General features: G+C 36.2%; 1 protein-coding gene across 2 annotated transcripts; it reads right to left on the reverse strand.

Moving 5' to 3' along the window:
• On the reverse strand, positions 1 to 26,256 carry stx3b (syntaxin 3b). Of its 2 annotated transcripts, XM_048176275.1 has the most exons (11): positions 25,795 to 26,256; positions 12,174 to 12,248; positions 11,983 to 12,082; positions 10,427 to 10,501; positions 9,881 to 9,951; positions 9,693 to 9,801; positions 9,422 to 9,495; positions 6,003 to 6,137; positions 4,018 to 4,128; positions 1,060 to 1,151; positions 1 to 756 (listed from the first exon to the last, which is right to left on the reverse strand). In XM_048176275.1, exons 1-10 carry the CDS (start codon positions 25,822 to 25,824, stop codon positions 1,068 to 1,070), a joined length of 864 nt encoding a protein of 287 aa, XP_048032232.1. In that variant the 5' UTR covers positions 25,825 to 26,256; the 3' UTR covers positions 1 to 756; positions 1,060 to 1,067. The 2 variants fall into 2 exon arrangements, with proteins under 2 accessions (XP_048032232.1, XP_048032233.1); XM_048176276.1 differs by lacking the exon at positions 1,060 to 1,151.
• Positions 26,257 to 26,700: the final 444 nt, after the last annotated feature.

Genomic DNA, 26,700 nt, shown 5'->3' on the forward strand with positions numbered 1-26,700 from the left:
TTAGAAAATATATAATGTAATTTATTCATTTGGTTAATTCTGGTTTTCCCATACAGAAGTTTATCACATTAAAAAAACATACAGATGTGCGCTTCCATTCTGGACGACCCATCAATGCTTAGCTTATTGTGTTCATTTCACAAGGTCCTTGAACAGAAGCTTAAGTCTCTGAGCCCTTTTGATCAAAAACATTTTAGTAGCTCATCCATTAGATGTAGCCATTAAAGTCTGAGTGGGTCCTAAGAACACTAAAACTAAAACAATAAAAACATTAAAAGGCATGAAATGGAGGTTACCTTTCCCTTGTAAGTCTCATAAAAATCCCTTATTCTGTGCTCATTGATTTGTCCATGTATTTAAAATATACTTCCTTCAAAAGCCATTCCTGGCATGTAGTAGAATTTCCTTAAACATTTCCCGTCATGCCTTCACAAAAAAACAAAACAAAAAACAAAAAAAACAGAATCTGTTTCCTTAACCATCGACCAGGTTCCAGCAGAGTAGTTTCCCATTGGTTTGTGCTGATGAAGGGAGAGGCCACAGGTGGAGGGGGCAGAGCATCTGCTTCATAACTCCAAGGAAAAACAGGGAGGATGAGAAGGAGAGGAGGAAGTGATCAGCTGTAATAAAGGAGAGTTCGTGAGCAGCCACAGAGGAGATGTGCTGATGGAGAGGTTATCATAGAACCTGAGAGAGGATGATGATGATGATGATGATGATCACAACAGCAACAATCACACCCAGTATGATCATCTTCTACAAGAGACGAAACAAACACAATCCATTAATCCAACAGCAAACATCCAATAACTTCAACCCTTCACCCTCAGAAGAAACACCAGAGCCCAATAGAACCGTAACACACAGAGAACATAGAACTCAACACTAAAACCAACAGATGCCCAGGAGACCCAAAAGACCAAACAAAGCATGCTTGACATCCCAGATGAAGACTAGAGAAGATTAACTAAAATCCTGGTCACCCAAACTCCATATCTGCATAATAAACACCCACACCATTCCCAGCTACAAAACCAAATTCCTCTGAAATTTACTCACCAAAGACTTTATCTCAGACCTACAGATAAACCCACTATCAAAGCAATAACTGCCAAAATAGTCAAAACCACAGACACTATAATAATTGTTTTCTGTGAAGAAAAACACAGATGCAAACAACCGTTAGTATCTACTTTAACATTTGAGTAACAATTATACAACTTATTCAGACGTAAACTGATACGAGTCTGGAAAATCTCCACTGACATTCATTTCAGGACTAAACATTGCATTTATGGAATACATTTAATGTCTAGAAAACTAGCACTGAAAATAGAAACAGTATTTCATGGTATATGTTCACAGTGAAAAGAAAGAAAGAAAGAAAGAAAGAAAGAAAGAAAGAAAGAAAGAAAGAAAGAAAGAAACCCAAATTACTGGTAACACTTTTCAATAATGTTCCATTAGTTAATGCATTAAGTAATATTACAAAAACAATGAACAATACATTAGTTACAGTACTTATTCATCATTGACTTATTCATCGTTAACATTACCTAATAAAAATACAACTGTTCTTTGTTAGTTCATATTAACTGATGTAGTTAGCTAATGTTAACATGAAACCCTATTGTAAAGTGTTACAAAATTACTTCTATAATATTTCTTATAATATTAATATTACTTCTATAATATATTTTTTCACATAAACCTGAATCTCAGAATTTGTCTCTGATAAACAATTTCCAAACACCTAGATTTTGGACATTTCACTATCAGTCTTATACTCACACCCAAAAATGAAAATAATGTAATTTATTACTCACCCTTTTTTTTGGCACACCAAAAATATTCTCGTTGCTTTATAATATTAATATTGAACCACTGTACTCACATGAACTGATTTAAATGTTTTTAGTACCTTTATGGATCTTGAGAGAGGAAATGTCATTGCTGGCTTTGCAGGCCTCACGGAGCCATCGGATTTCAACAAAAATATCTTGATTTGCATTCCAAAGATTAACGAAGGTCTTACGGGTGTGGAACGGCATGAGGGTGAGTAATAAATGACAGAATTTTAATTTTTGGGTGAACTAACCCTTTAATATTTAATATATCGTAATACTTTGTACTGCCTTGCTCAATTGATTCCATGTACAATAAATGTTCATGTTTAATCATTGCATTTGTTGTACTTTTGTTTATGTCTTAATACATATCTCTTTAAAGAACTTTTTAATATAATTTTATGCATACAGGTATCATAAATTTAAAAGGGATAGGTTACCAAAAAATGAAAATGAACTCTGTCATCAATTACTCACAATATATGACTTACTTTCTTATGTGAAACATATAAGAAAATATTTCAAGATATTTTTTGTATACAATGGAAGTCAATGCGGTCCAATATTGTTTGGTTCCCACCGTTTTTCAAAACATCTTCCTTTGTGTTCCACAGAAGACAGAAAGTCATACAGGTTTGAAATGACATGAGGGTGAGAAAATGATGACAGAATATTCATTTTTGGGTGGTTTGTCCCTTTAAAATACAAAAAAGTAAAAAATTCTTGTTGTACCTGTACAAATGACAATTAAGAGAAGTAGTTTCAGAGGCGGAGCAGTTTTATATTTTTATATACATGTTCACAGATGAATCATTCACAATAAGGACTGTGAATTAAGCAAACAGTGTCAGTTTAGATTTCATTTTGAACTTAATGAACTAATAAGATCTTGTCTGTGGGTAGCTATGGCTTGAATGTTACTATAAGGGTTATTCAAATCTGTCTTGGGAAATTTTCTGATCCTGTTCCTCCTTCCCCGCATCATTTCCTGTGTTTTCTATACTAACTGCATCAATAAAAGTGGCAAGAAGGCCAAAATTGCTGTGCTAACAGATGGAGACAGGCCACAGAATGCTCTCACTCACAACACAAGATGCTGTTTTTCGTCAAATTTCAACACAGTATGTCTGTGAGTTATGTAATGTGTCAAACATTTTGTTGCCGTTAATATGACATGAAAACTGTCTGCGCCGATAGCCTAGTGGGCAGCGCACCGACATTTAGCATCGTTGCACTTCGGGTGAACCAAGTTTCCCTGGACCTTTCCTGATCCCGTCCCCCTCTCTCTCCCACTTTGCTTCCTGTCTGCTTACCTTCCTATCGTAATAAAGGCAAAAATAAACCTTTGTTGTGAATTTTTTTTTGGATGTTGGTGATGTTGTTTCTATTGATGATTACTGGATAATGTTGTTGTACATTTATTCTTGTCATGTTTTGTTTGACAATTTTTTAGAGTGATTAATTGACTGATTGTATATTTAACTGGGATTAATTGTATGCACCTGTTAATGATTGTCTATTTATGCTCTCTTTACTCCGAGTGAAATTATACCTTGACAAAGGCTTAGTGCTGAAACATTGGTCAATAAAAACTTTCTGCAAGTGAGTGTGCAGTCAAATCTCTCATATATATTGAAAATAAATATATATGAAAATAAATATATATGAAAATATATATATATGAAGACGTGGCTTAATGTTTATTTTATTACCTGAAATACACTGTAATGGGAAGTTTCAGGGCGTATAAGCATTAGTCTTAATCACTGAGTTTGTTTGTGTGTGACTCTAAGTGTAACGTCATAGGGTTTGGACACAGTACAAAGGATCTTAGGGAAAGGGTGGAACAGAGGGGCGGGACAGGCCTGATAATCATCATGAACTCACACGTCGAGCCTCCTGCTGATATTTAGCGGCTTTTTTAGTGTCAGCAACAGCCCGCTCCACAAAACCCACTGACTGGTCCATGTTGCTCTCAATCCTGTCAATTATACCACCCTACAATGGATTTTGGGTGAAGAAGAGAGAACGCAAAAGAAAAAGAAGAGGAAACAGAGAGGGCAGAGAGAGAAAAAGAGAGGTGGGGGCAAAAAAGGAAGAGAAAAGAAACAGCAGAAACCACAGAGACTGTTATAGTGAGGTCAGATTGAGCGGCAGGTGAGGTCCGTACCTTCCGGGCTTTACTCTGATACCTGACTGCTTTCTTGGTTTCAGTCTTAGCAGCTTCAACATGATCGACTGCTTTACCCACATTCACCTCAATGTTATCAACCATGTTGCCCTGAAACATATGAAAAAAAAACAAACAATGAAAACATACACATATAGGGTGTCTTTCACACATAGATGTGGAGACGGGGGCTAGTTGACACACAGGGAAGTTATTCCGATCCTAGTCTTAAACAGTCAATGTGTTTAATGAACTGTAACATTTTCCTGTACAATAATGTAGAAATGCTCAATATATTTTTGTAGTCTAGACTTGGCTATATAGAAATGGTCTTTCAAAAACAAGCCCACTCTGATTCACTGGAGTAAAAAGTGTGACAACTAGCCCCGGTCTGCCCTACTCAATGCTGATGCTCTGTAGAACAGGAACTAGAATCAAATTGATTTATTAGAGAAAAATACCCCAATCTTACCTTTCAGTTTTCCTCCATAGCAAGCAGTTAATAAGCAAAATAATGGTGGATTGGTCAATATTGTATCAGAGCTCTTTAGATCATGTGGATTTAATTTATCATTATTTTAGCTCTGCTCCAAAACCTTGTGATCTGCCTCACTGCAAAGGTCTACATAGACACCTGCCCTCTAAGGAACTAATACGTAATTGATTTGAAACACGACTCAGCACATGATCACTCATGCGCGAATTATATACTACCGTTCAAAAGGTTTTTTGAAATAAATTAATACTTTTTTTCAGCAAGGATGCATTAAAGTATTAGTTCACTTTAGTTCAGCTTTACTCACCCTCAAGCCATCCTAGGCGAATATGACTTTCTTCTTTCTGATCAACACAATCGAAAGTTAACAAGTTATGTAATAAAATCTCTAGCTTCTGCCAGATCGCTTTCCGTATTCAGCGTACAAAGAAAGTGTAAAACTCTTGCAGTTCAAAAAGCTTACGCTACGTCCTACGCCTTCCCTATTCAACTTACGGAAAAAGTGTAACACTTTGTTCGTAACTTGAATACGAAAGGCGGTCTGGCGGAAGGTAGATATTTTACTTCATAACTTGGATGGATTTGGATAATATGGATATTTTTTTCTACACAAACACATCAATTCACTTCACTTCACTTCAGAAGGCCTGTATTAACCCCCCGGAGCCGTCTGAAGTACGTTTATGATGGATGGATGTAGATGGATGCACTTTCTTCAGCTCATACTCGTTGGTCTCGTTCAGTGCCATTATAAAGCTCGGATGCGTCAGGATATTTATTAAAATATCTCTTATTGTGTTCATCAGAAAGAATAAAGTCATATACACCTAGGATGGCTTGAGGGTGAGTAAAGCTTGGGGTAATTTTAATCTGAAAGTGAACTAATCCTTTAAATTGATCAAAAAAGACAGTAAAGACATTTATAATGTTTCTATTTCAAATAAACAGTTCTTTTTAACTTTCTATTCGTCAAAGAATCATCAAAGGTAACTTATTTAATTATAAGTATAATTTCGCTGCCGACTGTTTACCTTCAGTGTTCTTATGATGCTTAAAATGTTGTCTAGATAAGCAACTCACTGGGTTTTGGAAAACAGCTTTTGACTTTAGTTTCTTCTAAACAAATCTTGAAGGTGTAATGGGTGTATGAAGTTCGTGACCAAACAAAGCAAAATGAATGAGAGGAAAACAGGCAGTAAGGGAAATAAAAAAGGTACGAACAAAGAGGAGTTAGAGAACACTCACATGCGAAAGAAAGGGCTGATGGGGAAGTCACTCCGACCAGTTGCATATGGCTTAGCAGCCAAGAGACCAAACCAACAGAACGAGTTTGAACAAAGAGGAAGAGAGGAAAGGATGCTACAGACAACAGACACAGAAAGAGAAGGAAATACATGACAATGAGGGGAAAGTTAGAAAACAATGACAGTATGAAAGGATGGAGAAAATGTTGGACAAACAGATGCGTGTGATGAAAGGCAAGGTGTACCTGGCTCTCCACCAGCATGGCGATGTCCACAAACATGTCGTGCAGTTCCTTTATGCTGCTCTCCAGACGCACAATGTCTTTGTGACGTGCTTCAATCTCACTCAGCGCTTGTTTAGAGATCCCTGAATCCACAATCTGCAATACAAACAGCAGTTTTATCAGGATGTAGAATGAAATATTCATACTTGACAGAGTTTGGGAGTGTGGGATGATTTGATCCAATGACTTTAGGACACTGGAGTAAATGGTCACAGGTGCAAGGGCCACGTACACTAGAAATGGAGTCTGGATCTTGTGGTCCTGGTTTTGAGACACTAACTTAGTATGAGTCTCATTTTTTGATGTCTTGGTCTGAGTCTCAAAATTTTATGGTGACATTATGGTCTAACACAAGTTTCTCAAACTCAAATTTTCATAGCCTAGTGGTGTTCACCATCTGTGACCAGTTAAACATCTACAACACATACCACAGATGTAACCAGTGTTAAGAAAACACTACTAAAAGCAAAATGTTACAATGTTCTTTCTAATAAAATGTAACTAAAAAGTATTGTGTTTGCATTACATTTGCATTATAAAGGGTGTGGGTGGGCTACTTTTCTACTGCTGTAAAGTCAGCACAGAAGCTGCATTGATGCTATGAGATAAGGGTGTATTTACACAGAAACCACAATCACAGGAAACAATGAATCATTCAAATGTTACATCTGTGACAAAATATTGCTAGCTGTGCTGATTAGGCTGACCTGAGTCAGCATATTTTAATATTTTAAAGTAAGTTTTTTGTTGTATTAGAGGTGGTCAATATAAACAAAATCTTATTTTGTGCCACCAATTCGGCAACGTAAAGATTTTGAAAATAATTATTATTAAATTAAACATTACATTTTCAATTAAAATTTTTTATTAAAATTAAAATAATACCATTTTAAGAGCTAAAATGTTCTTCAGGCACCCCATTCTTTTAAACCAATGAATTTTTACAGCGACTTTTCCAGTTGTTTTGTGAATTATTGGATAAAGATTAAGGATAAGGTTCTTTTTTCTACCCAATACAATATTTTAAAGCTTGACATAACTTTAAAAAAAAAAAAATATGTTATAAAAATGGTGTTTTAAGATTTTATTAATTTACATGACTTATCCAGGTCTAGAAATCACACTTTTAAAGGTGCCCTAGAACTTTTTTTCACAAGATGTAATAAAAGTCTAAGGTGTCTCCTGAATGTGTCTGTGAAGTTTCAGCTCAAAATACCCCATAGATTTTTTTTTAATTAATTTTTTTAACTGCCTATTTTGGGGCATCATTAACTATGCACCGATTCAGGCTGCGGCCCCTTTAAATCACGCGCTCCCTGCCCCCCCCAAGCTCTCGACTATAATACAGTGCATTTACAAAGTTCACACAGCTAATATAACCCTCAAATGGATCTTTACAAGATGTTCGTCATGCATACTGCATGCATGCTTCGGATCATGTGAGTATAGTATTTATTTGGATGTTTACATTTGATTCTGAATGAGTTTGAGGCTATGCTCCGTGGCTAACGGCTAATGCTACACTGTTGGAGAGATTTATAAAGAATGAAGTTGTGTTTATGAATTATACAGACTGCAAGTGTTTAAAAATGAAAATAGCGACGGCTCTCTTGTCTCCGAGAATACAGTAAGAAACGATGGTAACTTTAACAACATTTAACAGTACGTTAGCAACATGCTAACGAAACATTTATAAAGACAGTTTACAAATATCACTAAAAATATCATGTAATCATGGATCATGTCAGTTATTATTGCTTCATCTACCATTTTTCGCTATTGTCCTTGTTTGCTTACCTAGTCTGATGATTCAGCTGTGCACAGATCCAGACATTAATACTGGCTGCCCTTGTGTAATATTGGGGTCATACATATTAATGATCCCGACTGTTACATAACAGTCAGTGTTATGTTGAGATTCACCTGTTCTGAACTGAACTCTTGTTATTCAACTATGCCAAGGTAAATTCAATTTTTGATTCTAGGGCACCTTTAAAACTAGGCTGCCTCATATATCCATGTTTTCCAAGGCTGTTGGAACTCTGGTTTTTCAAAGAACTGTGTTATTAAAGGGGTGAAATAAAATAAGAAATATGTTGATTTGTAGTTGTTTTACCATATTACAATTATATTTTAAAGACCCCCTGTGGTGTAAATCAAGTTTTTAATGTTGTTTATATGTATGTGTGGTGTTTTTAATATGCTTCAAGATAAACAATGTGCAAATTCAGTCAACACCACTGCTGAGGATTTTCTCCTTAAAACTACAGTGTACCAAAGACAGTCTCAAAATCACTGTTTGAAACTGCCCATTTCCTACAATCGCAAATATGTAATCGTGCGGGGCGGGGCTTTTCCTATCATTATTTCTATGAATGCTGATTCTTAGAAGGCAGCTGTCTGATTCTGAGATGGCAAATGGGAACATGGTTTGTGTAACATTAGCAACACATTTTCAGTGGTTTGATAGCATAGTCAAGGCAAGGGTTAATCTTATCAGTTATTGTTATGTGTTGACTTTTATTCAAATTCTGAATGTATTATATATAGCCTAGAAAGCATGCAAAGACAGCTTCATTTATAATCACTAAAAAGCTGTCACTCATCTCAGTTTGAGATCTCACAAAGTCCCGTTATAATCAATAAAGTTGTCTACACTGTACAATTAATCTCTTTTTTATGTTGTGTCTACACTTTGTTAATGAGAGGATATGCATGCTGAACTCAGTACTGAACAAAAACTCACGCGTTTTAACCGGTGAGTGGATTCTGACTAACTTAAACACCTCTTATTGGTCACCGCATTCAAAAGATCAACAAACATGTCTGTGATTGGCTACATTGATCACAAATGCAAAAACACATAGTAAATAGAAACATTTGACGCTCTCCAGAGCGCAAACACAAAAAAGCACTGGAGCGCTTGCCACATCTGTTTCGTAAATATGTAAATACTATAACAGTATAATGCTTTCGTAAGCACCCCGTAAGAACCGGGCCTGCCTGTATAATTCCTCTTCTTTTGAATTAGTTTCTGGTTCAAACAAATGTGACTTAATTACACCAGTACTTCCACTTGTCATTGTGTAGCGTTTACTACAGCTGACCAAGAGGATCAGATAGTCTGAGCTGGTGTGATTGAGTGGAGGCGGGGACTAATTTGCATATTCATGGATCTGCGTTTACCAAATGAAGCAGTGGAGTGTGTAGGTGTAGAGTTACATTAAAACAACTGTAAGGCATGAAGAAATTATTTTCACAGCAAAAATGTTTTTTTAAGGGATACAAGTTTTAAGGGATAAAATTATTGACTGCAGGGGGACTTTAAATCATTTTAAGTCCTCTTGAGGTCTCCTGATCCACACAAATGCACGCATTACCCCTGCTGTGAAAACGGCTGCGTTTCCTCCCTCCAGCATCTCCTCCAGCTCCTCATCAGTGGTGGCTTTACCAGCTAGAGCCAGAAGCAGAACAAAAGCAAGTCAAAGACAAAAAAGGGGAATAGCACAGCGTCAGTTTGACACGCTTCAACCACAACCCTGTGAAAGAAACGTGTTGTTCGCTGCACACTGTGAGGCTGAGGTCATGTTTAATAAGGTCTGTCTCATGCACTGGTGTTTAGTCAGGAGTGAGCGTGCGGGCAACACTTACTGATCTCTAACTGTCTCTGAATGCGACCTTTACTTTTCTCTCTGAAGTCCACCTGAGCTTCATTGTATTTGGTCATCACATCAACAAACTTCCTGGAAAGAACAGCGTGCTGGCGGGGCAACATGAGCGCAGAGTTAATTGAGCATGTGTATTTGTGTGTGTGTTATGTGAGTGGGATGCTGACTCACCTGCGATTTGCGTATTCTCATGTCGGCCGATAATCTTTCCGCTTCTTCTGCCTCGAGATTCCTTTCAATGGCTGTACGGACATATACACAGAGGGCAGGGTTATTAGCGTTAACTACAACTAAAACTAAAAACATTCAAATCAGTACTTGAAATAAAATTAACATTAACTGAAAAAAATTAATATTAAAAACTTGATGTACAGAAACAACTAAAACGGAAATAACAATTTATTTAAAAATAGACATATAAAAAAAAAATTACAGAAACCACAATAAAATTACTAAAACTTTAACTAAAATGGAAATGAAACGGAAAATACAAAAATAAAAATGAATCCTAATATTAAATAAAACTACAATAGTATCTCAATGATCCTGAAATAACACTGACTCAGGGTAAACACTGCATTCATGAAGGTGGATAAATGGCTTACATTATTCTGGGTCAGAAGTGTTTGAGAAGCCAAACCTTGTTCTGTGTGTCCTAGTTTTTTGCCCTAATGAGAAAAGCACAAAGCAGGCCAGCACACATGTAAGGACACTTACTCTTCAGTTTGTTACGAGCATTGTTGGCCATTTTCTTGATGTCATTAGTTAGCGCCTCCAAATCATCTTGCGTTTCTGTTCGCAGAGAAAAAACAGAAGGGGAGGTATAAGTATGTAGAGATGAAAGGAGATTATAATAGCGCTGGTTTGTGCATGTTTTGTAATTTTTAAACACTCCCATAGGAATATTTTGTTGTTCAGAGGTTCCTCTTTCATAGCTAAGAAGACTTAATGGAGTTATGTTTCATACCCGTTCAAAAGTTTAGCCTCAGTAAGAGAATGTTTTTGTAAGACTCTTTTGCTCACCATGGCTTTATTTATTCAAAAACACATTGAAAATAGTAAATGTTGTAAAATTATTGCATTTTAAAATACCTTTTTTCTATTTTACATACATATATTAAATATATTACATTTTCTAAAAAAAAAAAAATACATTTTTACCATAAATGCTCATCATGAACTAGCTCTCTTCTTCTTCTCTATTTGAATTCCGGCAGTGTAGACGCTGCTAAGTGTATTACTGCCCTCCACAGGTCAAAGTTTGAACTAAATTGTCATATACAATACGCTAGTGCAAGTATATAACAATTAGTTCAAACTTTGACCTATGGAGGGCAGTAATACACTTAACAGCGTCTACACTGCTGGAATTCTAATAGAGAGGAAGAAGAAGAGCGCTAGTTCTAGATGAGCGTTTATGGATAAAATGTATATAATTTTTAATTTTTAAAAAAAAATGAGTGATGGTTTCTCTGGATAAGACCCTTATTCCTCGTCTGGGATCGTGTAGAACGCTTTGAAGCTGCACTGAAACTGTAATTTTGACCTTTTGACCTTTGGAGGCCATTGAAGTCCACTATCCGGTTGTTAAGTCTGACGTCACGCGGGTTCCGGGTCCTAACGCTCTATCTCATACCACAAGAAAACAACAAATGGTGCTAATATACATACACGATGTGGTGTAATACTACAAAAAATATATAATTACAACCTTTATCTCCATATCAAAATTCCAGATGGCCAGACAATGATTCATCTTTTATAAATCATTAAAATATTAATATCTGTGACGCTGTGAGCACGGAGACTGTTGTGTAGACTGTAAGTATTTAAAATGTTTAACTTTTTTAAATGATTGATGTTTAATATGAATAAATAGCACTCATAAAGACGATGGCAATCCTCAACTGTTTGGTTACTAACATTCTTAAAAATATCTTCTTTTGTGTTCAACAGAAGAAAGAAACTCATACAGGTTTGGAACAACATAAGTGTGAGTAAATGATGACAGAATTTTCTTTTTTGGGTGAACTATCCTTTTAAGCAATATTAATAAATGTTGTAAGACATGGAATGCGATTTCAACCGAGAGGAGGCTCACAGCAACAATCCACACCAGGGCCACGGACACCCTAGCTATGGCCCTGCTACTGTATATGACTCCAGTCATCTTCAGAGCTCAGAGTCTATGTCAAATGTTACTCAGTGGTTACTACCAGTCAATGGAAAACAGTGTTGAACTGGGTCATGTTGCACATGTGAATGTGTCTTACTCTGGTCTGACGTTGGTGCAGAAAGAATAACTGAGTAAAGTTTCTTCACTTCGGCCACATTCTCATCAATCTTATCAATGCTGTTCCTGATATCTTCAATCTGAAACAAAGAAACAAGGTCACTTAAAAACCACAATGACACACATTCAGGCAAAGCACATCAAAAGTGTAAAATATACAGAAGAACATGCCTGGCCGAAGAACTCATCCATAAAAGCAGCATTGTCCACGGCGATCTCAACGTCTTCGTCATCATGATCGCATGTCTGAAACATACAGCATAAGAATTATTTTGTCGCTAAATTTTTTATAAGTGACCTAAATACATGCAACGGAAGCCTAACTGTGGTAGAAACAGGCCAGAAACAGGATGTGGCGTGATATATATAGACAATACTTAAAAGATAATAAAAATATCATGTAAAGACAAGGAAATATCAGACATATTTTAAATATAGCTGCAAGCAGCAATTACGGGGCCAAGCACAAAAGCGGCACAACAAGCCAGCCAACACGGCCGTGAGCATCAGACCAACTGCAACAGTGAGCAATTAAAGACCTATTTTAGGATCTAAAAAAGCTGAAAAATCACATATACAGTCAATAATAAAGATTTACAGGTTTAACACTTCCACCAATAGGTGGCGCTGTGACCAAATTCATGCGGTATGGTATAGAGTGAGTTGACAATGACAACCGCAAAGTTTGATGTCAATATGTCAAAGCATTGCAGAGATACAGCTTCAAGAGTGGGTTTTGCATCATGCCTCAAATTCATTGCTCCGGTATATGAAAACGATTTGATGTATCGACTTGAAATCCATAACTTTTTGTCGGCATGTCGTTTGATCGGAGCAACGGTCTAGGAGGAGTTCAAAAAGTAGGTTTTTAAAGAAAAATAATATGGCGGACAGCAAGTTCAGTCGACTATGGCAAATTTGATATTTGTGTTCTCGGCATTACCCAAGGAATCAATTGAGACCAGTTTTATTACAATCGGTTAATATAGTCAAAAGTTATTAGCATTTTTGTAAATTTGTTTATACCTTGTGACCACAAGGAGGCGCTGGTCCGAAACCTCTGAGGCTCCTTCAGGGCATTGTCCTGATGACCCATACCGAGTTTCGTATCTATATGCTAATGCGTTTGTTAAATACAGTGTTTTAGCATAAAATTCAAAATGGCCGATATGGGAAAATTGGATATCATTCGACTCAACATGATGCCCCAAATCTAACGATACCAAATTTATGATTTTTGGTCAAACCCATCAGCAGTTATAAGCAAATATAGCCATTTTTCATATCTCAACTCCAGTAGGTGGCGCTGAGCCAAAACAATGCAAGATGCCCCAGGTCATGCTTGTGATGACATGTACCAAGTTTGGTCTGAATACGATAAAGCATTGCACAGATACAGCTTCAAGAGTGGGTTTTGCATCATGCCTCAAATTCGTTGCTCCGGTATATGAAAACGGTTTGACGTATCGACTTGAAATCCATAACTATTTGTCGGCATGGTCTGAAGATGATACGGTTCAATTTTGGTGAAAATCGGAACAACGGACTGGGAGGAGTTCGAAAAAGTAGGTTTTTAAAGAAAAACAATATGGTGGACAGGAAGTTCAGCCAACTATGGCAAATTTGATATCTGTGTTCTCGGCATGAACCAAGGAATCAACTGAGACAAGTTTCATTACAATCAGTTAAAATAGTCAAAAGTTATTAGCATTTTTGTACATTTTGTTATAACTTTTGACCACAAGGTGGCGCTGGTCCGAAACTTCTCAGGCTCCTTCAGGGAATTGTGCTGATGACCCATACCGAGTTTCGTAAAGATATGCTAATGCGTTCGTAAAATACAGCATTTTAGCACAAAATTCAAAATGGCCAAAATGTCCGATATGTGAAAATTGGTTATCATTCGACTCGGCATGATGTCCAACGAGTGCCCCGAATCCAGCGAGACCAAATTTATGATTTTTGGACAAACCCATCAGAAGTTATAAGCAAAAATATCAATTTTTCATATTTCTGCACCAGTAGGTGGCACTGCGCCGAAACACTGCATGATGCCTCAGGTCATGCTTGTGATGACATGTACGAAGTTTGGTCTGAATACGACAAAGCATTGTGGAGATACAGCCTTATGTCTATTTTCGCAAGCACTACATACAATTTGTTCGCGTGTTTTACAAAAATGGTTTGAAGAATCAACTTGAATTCCATAACTTTTTGTCGCCATGGTCTGAAGATGATCTGGTTCAATTTTCATGAAAATCAGAGTAACGGCCTAGGAGGAGTTCGAAAAAGTAGGTTTTTCAGAAAATTCAAAATGGCGGAAAAATTTGAATCGTCATGAGCCAAGGAATCAGATGAAAAAATTTTGTTTCTAGCCCTTACGGTTCAAAGGTTATTAGCATAAACATAAGTGCAACTTTGGACAGCTGGTGGCGCTAGAGGGATTAAGTTAGAGACTCCAAATTTGCTATGGACAAAGGTCAGACTGTCCTCTAACTGTGTGCCAAATTTCACAACTTTCCCGCAAGCAGTTCTATGGGCTGCCATAGACTTCAAGAGCGGAAGAAGAAGAAGAAGAAGAAGAAGAAGAAGAAGAAGAAGAAGAAGAAGAAGAAGAAGAAGAAGAAGAAGAAGAAGAAGAAGAAGAAGAAGAAGAAGAAGAAGAAGAAGAAGAAGAAGAAGAAGAAGAAGAAGAAGAAAAAGAAGAAGAAGAAGAAGAAATCTAACAGATACACTGTGTGCAGAATTATTAGGCAAGTTGATTTTCTGATCATATTTTTTTTCTAAGCACATTTTACCAATTCCAATCCACATCAATCTTAATAACTACTATTAATATTGTTTTTAATCATTTATAAATGATATATAATTGTTCATGAAGGCTGGAAATGAAAAATGCCTTATATTCAGGTGTGCAGAATTATTAGGCAGGTTTGCTTTTACAGGCAAAATGAGTCAAAAAAGAGATTTAACTCAGACTGAAAAGTCAAAAATTATTAAATACTCATGAGAAGGACGCAATACTAATGCAATACTAGAAATTGCAAAGTTAAAGCATGACCAAGGGAAAGCAAAATGCTCATTGGGTCAGCGGGGTCATACAAAATCAGGTAGAAAAGAAAAGACACATGTTAACTGCAAAAGAGTTAAGAATTAAGGTGAAGAATTAAGTGTGAAACCATCAGGAACCCTTTAGTCTCCACCGCCACCATTTTCCAGAACTGCAACCTACCTGGAGTCTTCAGAAGTGCAAGGTGCCAGGATCTCAGAGACTTAGGTTAGCTAAATAATCCTAAAAAATGACCCACACTTAATAAGAATCACAAGCTGAAGTGTTGTGAAATACATGAAGACTGGGTTTTTATAGGCTTTATAGACAGACAGCTTGAGAGTGACTCCTGAAGGACCAGCACCACATCCTCTTGTACCACTGTTTGAAGAATTTATCTTCCAAAATCTGGCAGTAAGGTGTGGGAGTTCACTTTTAGTCCCTCTCTAATCCTGAAATATCCGTCTTGCAGAGATGGACTAAAAATGATCTTCCAAAACTTACTACCAGATTCTGGAAGATAAATTCTTCAAACAGTGGTAAAAGAGGATGTGGTGCTGGTCCTTCAGGAGTCACTCTCAATCTGTCTGTCTATAAGGCCTATAAAAACCCAGTCTTCATGTATTTTATAACACTTCCGCTTGTGATTCTTATTAAAAGCGGGTCATTTTTTAGGATTCTTTAGCTAACCTAAGTCTCTGAGATCTTGACACCTTGCACTTCTGGAGACTCCAGGTAGGTTGCAGTTCTGGAAAATGGTGGCGCTGGAGACTAAAGGGTTCCTGATGGTTTCACACTTAATTCTTCACCTTAATTCTTAACTCTTTTGCAGTTAACATGTGTCTTTTCTTTTCCACCTGTTTTTGTATGACCCCGCTGACCCAATGAGCATTTTGCTGTCCATTGGTCATGCTTTAACTTTGCAATTTCTAGTATTGCATTAGTATTGCGTCCTTCTCATGAGTATTTAATAATTTTTGACTTTTCAGTCTGAGTTAAATCTCTTTTTTGGCTCATTTTGCCTGTAAAAGCAAACCTGCCTAATAATTCTGCACACCTGAATATAAAGCGTTTTTCATTTCCAGCCTTCATGAACAATTATATATCACTTATAAATGATTAAAAACATTATTAATAGTAGTTATTAAGATTGATGTGGATTGAAATTGGTAAAATGTGCTTGGAAAAAAAATATGATCAGAAAGTCAGCTTGCCTAATAATTCTGCACACAGTGTACAATAGGTGCCTACGCACCTTCGGTGCTTGGCCCCTAATGATCTGATGCTGTCTTTTCACACACCCCTTATATTGTTATGACTGGTAAGTGACTTACTGTCACTAATTCACTGTCTAGAAACTAAATTACAATTGAGTACAAATTTAGAAAGATATTTAAACTCTATTGATTACATATCTAGTGGAGTAACACTGAGTAACCCCAGAAAATGGCCGGAAATTTCCAGTCTTGGGAATTTCTGAGCCAATAACTACAATTGATAATCACAAGTTTGTTGTGGCTGATATCCACCAATTTAATTTATTTTTTTGCATTTTAAACATTTTAAAATGGAGCATCTAGCAGATTAGCAACTGTATTCAATCAAAACCACTCACTTGACACAAAATAGAGCTTAACACAAAGTTTAAAACCTTATGATCTGGATATTATTATACATTAAGGCAGTATGAGCAAATCTTAAAGTCAGCATGAAACAGTTGCGATAGTGTTTTCTTTACTATTGTGTCTGTCTTTCTTTTGGAAATCATTCAGACGTTTCAGTTGTAGTTGTTTTTTTTTTCCTTTAGTGTGTAATGTATGTGTTTGTGCATGTATACAATCTACAAAGTTGCAAAGCTCATCGTCTCCCACAAAGCAATTTCTTCTATTTAACACAGACCTGCCTAAAATGCCTCGAGCATTCAAGTCCAGATATTACTTCCTCAAATGTCCATGTCACAATGTGAAATATTAGCATAATGCTCGCCCAAAGGCATGCACAAAGAAATGCTGTTCCTGAGCAGTACAACCAAAAAGTTTGCTTGTGCTCCAAAACCTGGGAAAATACAACACCAGCTATAATTGAAGTCTACTTACTAATGTGAAACATTCTGCTCAAGTCATGCTTGATTATCCGCATTTTCAGAATCCAACTTCGGCTCAAACTGATATGGTAAAACCAATGATATTATTAAATGTGCGTTTACAACTGCTGTAGAAGCCTTGGAAGCCGAAGCTCGCGATTATGGTAAGGGGCGTTACATTACCAATAGTATTTGGCCAAACACAGAGGAGCTGCAATAATGTACAGTTCACAAGTTCACATATACATATAATTAAATAGAGGGAGTTATGCATATTTGGCATGCTGTCCGGAGAGAGGGCTCTGAGCTCGGAATTTTGGCCCGAACCCAGAGTACTCCATCTGGATGTGGGAATAATAGATAGAACTAGAAGTGAGGAGATGGGGTGGTGGAGGGATGCTGATGAACTGTCAATGAACAAAAGTGAGTCTGCAGTATATATATATATATACCTCTTGTTGTTGGTTGATTAGCTGAAAGCTTTCCACTTGTGCTAATTAGGTTAATTATCTGCACCTGCTCCTCCTGAATTTTGTTAATAAAAAATCATTATGTGAAAATAATGTGTGAACATTACATGCTTTAATTTTTGAACATTAAAGCATGTCAACCTAATCTGTTACTCAGAAGCGAAGCGTGTATAAGGCTGGGCAAGGCTTAGCCTTCGCATGGCCACAGGCTTGAGAGACTAGCATGCAATTTTCTCACTCAAACCATTGCCTGCTGCTGCTTCTGAGTGAGCTGCCTATGACTGCTGGTCTAGGATCAGTTTTCTCCATAATAATAGCATATTGGCAAAAAAAGATTGGCCAACGCTCAAGTGTGCATCTGTGTTTGCGCTCTGGAGAGCATCAAAGGTTTCTATTTACAACATGTTTTTGCAGCGTTAAGCAATGTAGCCAATCACAAACATATCTGGTGATTTCTTGAATGCAATGCAACTGTTCAGTAATTATAACGGAACGGATTGCTATGAACTAAGATGAGTGATAGCTTTTTAGTGATTATAAAGGGAGCGCTCCATGCCATATCATGCATGCAGTGGCTTATGCTTGCTTTTCTGTTAAAATTAACAGTGGTTTGTGAACGTAGATGCTTTAATAAATAATTTTTCGGAAGCGTTTATACTGAAATACTTAGGTTGTGCTGTGACATGTAACTTAAAACTATTTCATGGAAATCTATTTAAATGAGTTTTAAAGGCGAAAGCATCTCCTTCCTTAGCCTTACCCTGCAGATGGTTCACACTCCGCCTATGCTCTTACACCCAGTAATCAAAATAACAAACTTTTAAAAAATGGCATCATATGACACCTTTAAAAACAGCACAGATAGAATGTAATATCCCACATGAATGGACCTTAAGTCATATGACTACTATACTTTTTTCTTCATATTTTTACTTATTACTTAATAAAACAAATAGAAGAATATGGCTTAAAACATAAATAAAACTGAAAACATAAACAGAATATGACTTAAAACGCCATATCGTTGTTTATAGCAGATGATCCTGATTAAAACAAGCCAAAGCGCAACACAACACAGTAAACAGATCCTAAATAAATCCTTACAAAGTGACAAGACAAGCCAACATGGCTCAAACACTGGATAATTCCAGGTCACGTTTATAAGCTGTGCACTTGCACGTACACCGAGGCATGAGTTTACATTACAAAAAACACAAAATACAAATATTCATATTAGTGTTTACAATGACCTGCTATATCGGTAACCATAATACTAGTTACTGAATACGTCATCAGTGAATGACATATCAGCCACCGATGTATTGTTCACCTCTTGTTCCAAGTCTAACCAATGTCAAGTCAAGTTCTCTTTAAAACTGGGTTCTGGTTATGTTTCTGTTAATGGGTTATGTTATTAAACTGCACTTAAAGTTTATGGTTGTTAGATGTACCACGTCACATAAACATCCGTGTTACAGGACTCTGCTGACAAGGCACAATGTAAGTCGTCCTTAAACAGTTGTTTTAGCAAATTGTCAAATCTTTTATTGTATGTAAAGTCTTCCTAAATGGATAACACATCTCTCTATAAAATCCTTACGAAAGTAAGTAGGGTAAATTGAGATTTTGTGCAATTTTAGCAGCAATGTTACAACTGCCAGTGTGACTTGCACAGCACTTCATAAGGACAGAATGGTGTGCCTTGTGACGTTTTATGAGAAGCATGTGGAGACCGGTACTGTTTTCTATTTTAATAATAGCTTTACTGTCAAATGACGCAATTAAACTCATTAACACCGTCATAGAACAGAGCTTTGTGCATGATAACATTATAACTCAAATGTCAGGAGACACAAGGGTTAAAGTCTCAGTGGAATCACACCTTCTTTATGACACCATTCAAGGATTTCTCTATAGTCATCAAACTTGCGGCTCTGTCACTTCACCACAGAGAAGCCAAACACACACACACACACACACACACACAAATATCTTTGGATCTCTGTGAAACCCCATATGAAGCTTAAACACTTTCACTCATTCAGCATTTCTGAGAGATCAAATGATATATTCAACATTTTACAAAAAAACGTACCATGGTAAACACAGTTTCTACCAAAATATCAGTACAGTTGTATATTCTTCAGTAAAATTGTCATTAATATGCAATATTTTGCTGCATACTTTATCATTTGATTTAATTTTTTAAGACATACACTACTGGTCAAACATTTGGGTAAAAGAAACTTATGTCACACGTGATTTATTATTTTTAAATAAATTCTGTTATTATGATCTTTCTGTTCATCAAAGGATCCTGAAGAAATACATCAGCATAATTCTTATATTAAAAGATATTAAAATATACTACAATATTATTACAGTTATTTTGATTTGTCAAAATATTTCACAATATTAATATTACAATATTATTTTTTACTGTATTTTTTTTTTTACTAAATAAATGCAGTCTTGGTGAGTATTGGTGAGGAAATTTTTTTTCCAATTTATCCACATCTAGCATTTAAAATGACTGATTTTAATTTTTAGTGTTTGAATCTTAATTTTAATATTGGCCATAACCAGTGTTGGGGAAAGTTACTTTTAAAAGTAATGCGTTACAATATCGTGTTACTCTCTTAAAAAGTAACTAATTGTGTTACTTAGTTACTTTTTATGGAAAGTAATGCGTTACATGTGTTACTTTTTCTCACCTAGGCTGGGCTTGCTTGTTTGTTTTAATTATATTAAATAAAAAGGTTCTATTTCAGCAAATGTTAAGGCTCGTTTACACCAAAAGTGAAATAAATAGGCCTCAGTCTGAAGGAAATGCAAATTCACACCTGTACAGTAGAGGGCGCAGCTCAAAACAAAACTTTCAGCTGTGCTACAGTTCTGAATTACAGAAGAATAGGATGCAGGAGAAAGAAATTCAACACTCTTACTTTAACATTGAAAAACGAAACAAATGTGATGTTTATTTAAAGTCACTTTTGCTTATTAGTATGGTTGAATTGGATCATCAACAAAGTTTAGCAGCAAAGACATTGGTTAATAAAGTGAGAAGAACACCTTACTCCCGATTTCTCTCAGCATGGGGACAGAAGAGGTGTCAGTCGATAAATGGCAAAACAAAGTAACTTACATTCCTTATTGAAAAAGTAACTCAGATATTTTGTTCTAAATTTAAAAGTAATGCATTACTTTACTAGTTACTTGAAAAACGAACCTGATTACGTAACTCGTGTTACTTGTAATGCGTTACCCCCAACACTGGCCATAACATGAAATGAATTAGGGCTGCACGATGTATCACACAATACAAAAAATAACATTGAAATCGCACTTAAACGCAATTCTTAGTGCGATTATGAAATCGCAAAGGCTGCGATTGTTTTTTTTATGCGCAGCTTGTCAATGAAATATGGCTCCAAATGCTAATCCATCTGAAAGCACTGCGAGTTTGAGTTTGAAAAAGCAAAGCGCGTCAAACATCTTTCCAGACATGAGAAGCATTTATTAACATCTTGTCCAAAAAAAGACAACATTTAATAAAATGTTTTTACTCCAATCTCACTTCATAACGACAGTTGAGCATCCTTCTGTTAGATGATGTGGCTTCTTACACAGAATAAGGCAGTCGTGTGTTTATTCGTCATGTTTAATCAAAGTGTTTCAATCTTCTGTTTATTCAGCTACAGCGATATGATGTGTGTTATCTTCTTCTGTGGCAGGGCATATTTAGAGTTTCTGACCAAGAGCGCTCTCTGGCTTTCAGAAGGAGAAGCATTTACTACTGATCACAGAGCCGTACAGCTATGACAAGCTGCGCATAAAATAATAACAGCCTTTGCCAAATCGGGTGCGATAAAGTTTGTAATAAATCACTTAATATTTCGTGCAGCCCTAAAATTAATTATCAGTTGATCAATATCCACCATAATTGTATAATTCATGCTAAAAACACGAATGTTGCAGAATGACTTACCAAGTTTAATACTTAGGGTTAGATGATTGTTAGATGACTCATCCTATTTCTTTAGCAGACACCACTGATACCTGTATTACTGATGGTATGATGGAAAATATGTTTACCATCAGCCAAGTACTAACAAAAAGGCAGTATAATGAAAACAAGCACTTACTGAGGTTGTACTTAAGAATTTCAGAGACAAACTATTCCTGTGACAAAATGTAATATTATCTATCCTGCTGACAAAGACTTCTGCTTTCTTTTCAAGTTTACTTGTACCATAAACAATGTGTTGCCAACCCAACGGGTTTTTTGTGAAGGTTAAAGACACACACACGAATGCAGTGTGCTGGAAAAGCTATGAACTGAGGTAGAGAGATAAGCCTACAAGAGACTTCCTGCTGAGGGAACATGAGAGAAAGAGAGAGACTTACTAAGTTAAAGTATAGTGAGTTTACAGTGTACCCTGAGAGTAAATTCTGTAATAATAGTGTTTTTCACTCATCATCCTGCTAACACTTACAGCAGAAGGCCGACTGAAGTTGCCGGAAGGACATAAAAACAAATGGTCACGCTCACACAGTGTTCCCGCTCAGCTGTTTAATGTCCCACAGTTCCTTTAGTGCTCCAAGACGAACTGTGTGTGTGTGTGTGTGTGTGTGTGTGTGTGTACTTAGTACTTGTAATACTCTTACATGCACGCAAAGAAGAGGAGAACAAGTGCAGCCACACCAAGTTAAACATTACAGAGACAAACAGATAGAAAAACCCATTTATTTAGAGGTTAGAACGATAGATGTTTTTTTCTCAACAGGATTTCCTTTAGCACAGAGGGTCAAACGCAGACAAGTCCCAAGCAACTATCAGGGGTGTTTGCTAAAGACAAGCATCACTAATACTACTGCTCACACTTAAGAGTTAACAATTTGAACAACCCCCTAACCCTAAGAATTAAACTTAAAGTCTCAGTCTAATATTATTGCTAATTAGTAGCATTTGCATATTTATTGCAGGCAGATTGTATACGTTTTACAATATACAAAGCCTATTGTTTGTATTACAAACAATTAAACTAAAATTTGTGGCCATTTGTGTTTTTTATATTAGATAATTTTGGAATTGTTCTGGAATTTGTTTAGTTTTTCTAGTTTTAGTTTTAATTTCACAAAAAAAGTTATTTTATTTTGTTTATTAATTGTAACACTAATCAGAATTGTAGTGACTAATGCTGCCTTCACATTTCATAATTCCAACTTTAGAAGTCGTGATTACGAGCTTGTTGCATTCAAGTGCTTTGTTGTCAGAATGAAACAGGAATGATGGAGGACACCAGGTTTATTCTTGCCTGTTTATTGGGAAAATTTTATTAAAGCCAAATTTATATTTAGTGTCCCATGTATTGACAACCATATAAACATTCACAACGCTATCTAGATTGTCCGCTTACTGATTATTCTGTAATTTCGGTCAAATGCAGGCTATTTTCGCTGTGTATAAAACATACAATACGCTTAAAATTATTATTCATATATAGAAATATGCACTACTTTAATGACAAGACGATTTAGCTGTTGTGGGGGGGGGGGAGCTAATAAATCATACCTGTCACAGCAGTAGTTCTCCCCTCCACCATGTTTAAAGTTTATGGCTCGCCCCATCTCGGGAATTTGGGTATCAAAATTATTTCCGAACTTCGCAGTGGTAAACACAACATCAGAGGGCATTCATGTGCAATTTTTACCTAGGAAACTCTTATTTTTATTATAATTACCAATAGCATGTGAAGGCAGCATTAAGCAAGGGCATTTTTGACTTGGACTAATAAGTAACCCTGCCAGAACACCCTAGCAACCATCCATAGCACCCTAGATACAGCAACCATATAGCAACACCCTGGCAACCACCCATCTCAGCTTTTTGTGAGCGAGTTTTGCACGAGAAAACACCAGAAAGTGTAAAAAACGTATTATTATATTATTTTACCTTACCAAAAACAAGAAACCAGTAGCAGGCAAGTATAAAAAACTGAGCGAGTGAGATTGCCTGTATGCAAAACAGCACGGAAACAAAACTATGACTAATGTAAATAAGGTTCGGCCATAGGCACACACGCACACAAGTTCCTCTTGCCAGGCAGGCTGCTTCAGGTAAAAGAGTCAACTAAAGAAGTATTTGACTGGGGCAGAGTCGCCACAGAAACAAATCCTCACCTCTGACCCTGCCCATAAAATCTGACACCCAAACAAACTCAGTCCTCAATAACCCCTGCCAACAGTACTCTGATATACTAGAGTCATGTATCAGAATTTAGTGCATACTTCAATTTGCCTGAAAAAAAATCATGATACTGCCATGATATTGTAAGGTCATGGAACAATACCTAAAAGTTGATACATGTCCAATAACATGGTAGTACCAAAGCACATGTCTGAAAATATGGCACCTCTTAAGCACTATTCGGACAGGATTAGTTTTACAAGGGTAGATGGAGTAATGTAATTTTACCACAGGACATCTGTAATATTAATGGCCAATTCGCACGGGATAAGAAATCTCAGTGAAACTACCAGAAGTGGGAGGGGTAAGACATAGTATCGGGTTATATGTCTGAAAAACATGGCACATAGCAAAAAGCCTAACCTTAACCATGAGTTATTTTCTGTAAATTATTTTCATGAAAATCACAAACAATGATGATATTGCCAAAGGTCTCGTTAATTTATTTTAAATGGTTATATAAGATTATTTATGATGAGAATGTAAGGAAATAGACTGTAAATATGCACTTAAACATATAACAAATTTATATAAACTGCATCCTTTATATCTGTATATCATTCGGTCTTAAAATGACAGCAGCCTAATATTCCTGCTGCCGTCTGTGTCATTAATGTAATCAAATGACAAAAAACAGTGAAAATCACTCAGTGCTCTTGACTAAATTACTTTTGTACCTTTAACAAGGATTAATCTATATTCATACAGTGAAGATGCAGTGTTATTTTACATTTGATTATTCAATTTCTGTACCTAAATACTTACCTGAAAAACTTAAAACACTGCTTATTTAATTTTTATCTTTGTTCTGTTGTATTTATTTGAGCTGTTGCTTGTAATTGTTTAATTTGTTCTTATTTTATTACTTTAGACTCATTTCAATAATGTTTGTACTAAGCTAGTATTTGCTGTGGTGTCGAAATTGGAATCAATCAAGAATTGTGAAATTTTACCGGTATCTAAAATTTTGGTGGCTTATTTATTAGAATACAGTGTTAAATGGGTCAAAACAACAACAAAACTTTTATTTATTTATTTATTTTTTACATATTTATTTCCATTTTTGGTGTGGCCAAAAATTTTAACCACTGGCCCAAAAGGGCCTACAGAATAAAATCCTTAGCGTTGAGCCTGGATCGACACACCTGGATAGTTTTTTTATATGTTTTGGTGATTGGCGCTACGCTCTTCATCGCATTGTTGGTATATTTTATACAAAGAATGGCGGTATTGGGTATATGTCTGAAAAACATGGTACATATAAGAAATGGTAACACTTAACCACATTGCATATGGGCAAAAACTATGTTAGCATCCAAGAATCATGGTAAATGTCCAAAAAGCATAACATTTGTCAAAACAGAACTATGGTAGTACCATGGTGCATGTCCAAAAACCACTGTATCATGGTACACATCCAAAAAAACATGGTATTTTTTGGTTAGTGTGGCTACAGAATGGAAGGCAAACTCAATCTATTTGTATTTTATATTTTTCAATAAGTATTTGAAGATCAGCATCATCTCCCTCACCCCATCCCCCATCTTCCCAGAGGCCCGTGACCCCCTTCATGAGTCAGGTGACCACATCAGCTGTCCAACACTGTCTCACTCCGTCCTTACACTATTACAATATGACTTCATATGGCTGTATTTAGTCAGCACTAGTTGGATAATTCATTCACATACTCTATTTTAGACGCATTTTAATTTCTCTGTTACTCATTTTTGGTGTAACAGTTACAATCGTAAACAACAGAAGTACAAAAGTTACAAATGTTCCTTATTCATACTGTGATCATCTTCTAACAGTACTGAATCTGACATGGAGGTTTTAGACAAACTCCATTACGTAATGTCATTCCCATACACTTGTAGAGCGGTTTGAATACGAGCTTTTATGGCGCGTTTACTTCACAAGAAATATAAGCACACACTTACCGCCTTTAGTTGTTCCAGTCGGTCCTTCATCTTTCAATGTTGGTTAACACTATCTAAATAATAAAATAAATAAATAATAAACAGGAGAAAGTCGAATTAGACAGAAAAGTGTGCTGTAAAAGTAGCGTCAGCCGGGCTGCTGAGCGGATCGTGAAGTCTGGACGTTTCCTTCTGAACTCCGCTTATTCCCGCTCCACTGACTCTTGTTATTCCACCAAAGGTCCATGCAATATGGCTGCTCTTCTCCAAACCAGTAGTTTTTTGTTTTTTTTTTCATCTAAATCTATCCGCTCAGAGGATTAAAACAACAGTTGTGTTCAGTCTGCTTAATCTGTCTTCCTCCCTCTCCCTCTCTTTTCTCGTTATAATCGCTGTGAAAGAGCTGTTGTCTCACGCATGCTCTCTCTGTCTCTCTGTCTCACTCTCACCTACACTGGCCGCGGTCACGCCCTGCGCGCACACCTGTATGTGCAACATTTGTTCCTCAAGACTATTGTACAGTACTATTTTTAATTTCTACTAAATATTATATTCATTTGATACTAAAAACTAAGATCAAGTATGTGTTTAGATTTAGTGGTCAAGTTTTACTGGTAGATATAGACACCAGCTATTCCAATATTGACTAGAATCTGTTTCAGTTTTACTGAATCCATTATATGGTGTCACATAGCTTTTTTGAGGATTAAAGGGCACACATTCCATGTTTTTTGTGATAACTGGTAGATGTTTTTGATAATATCTAATATAGTTTTCACTGAGTATAAAAAGGAGGTGATTACAAATATATCCAATGTCTGTTTCCCCCTTAAAATGGGAAAATTAAAGGAATTTAAAAATAATAATAATAATTAATTAATTAATTAATTAATTAAAATATATTTTGGCCATCTGATCTTTTTGGCT

Source organism: Megalobrama amblycephala, linkage group LG23, assembly GCF_018812025.1.
Source record: "Megalobrama amblycephala isolate DHTTF-2021 linkage group LG23, ASM1881202v1, whole genome shotgun sequence".
Taxonomy (NCBI): Eukaryota; Metazoa; Chordata; class Actinopteri; order Cypriniformes; family Xenocyprididae; genus Megalobrama; species Megalobrama amblycephala.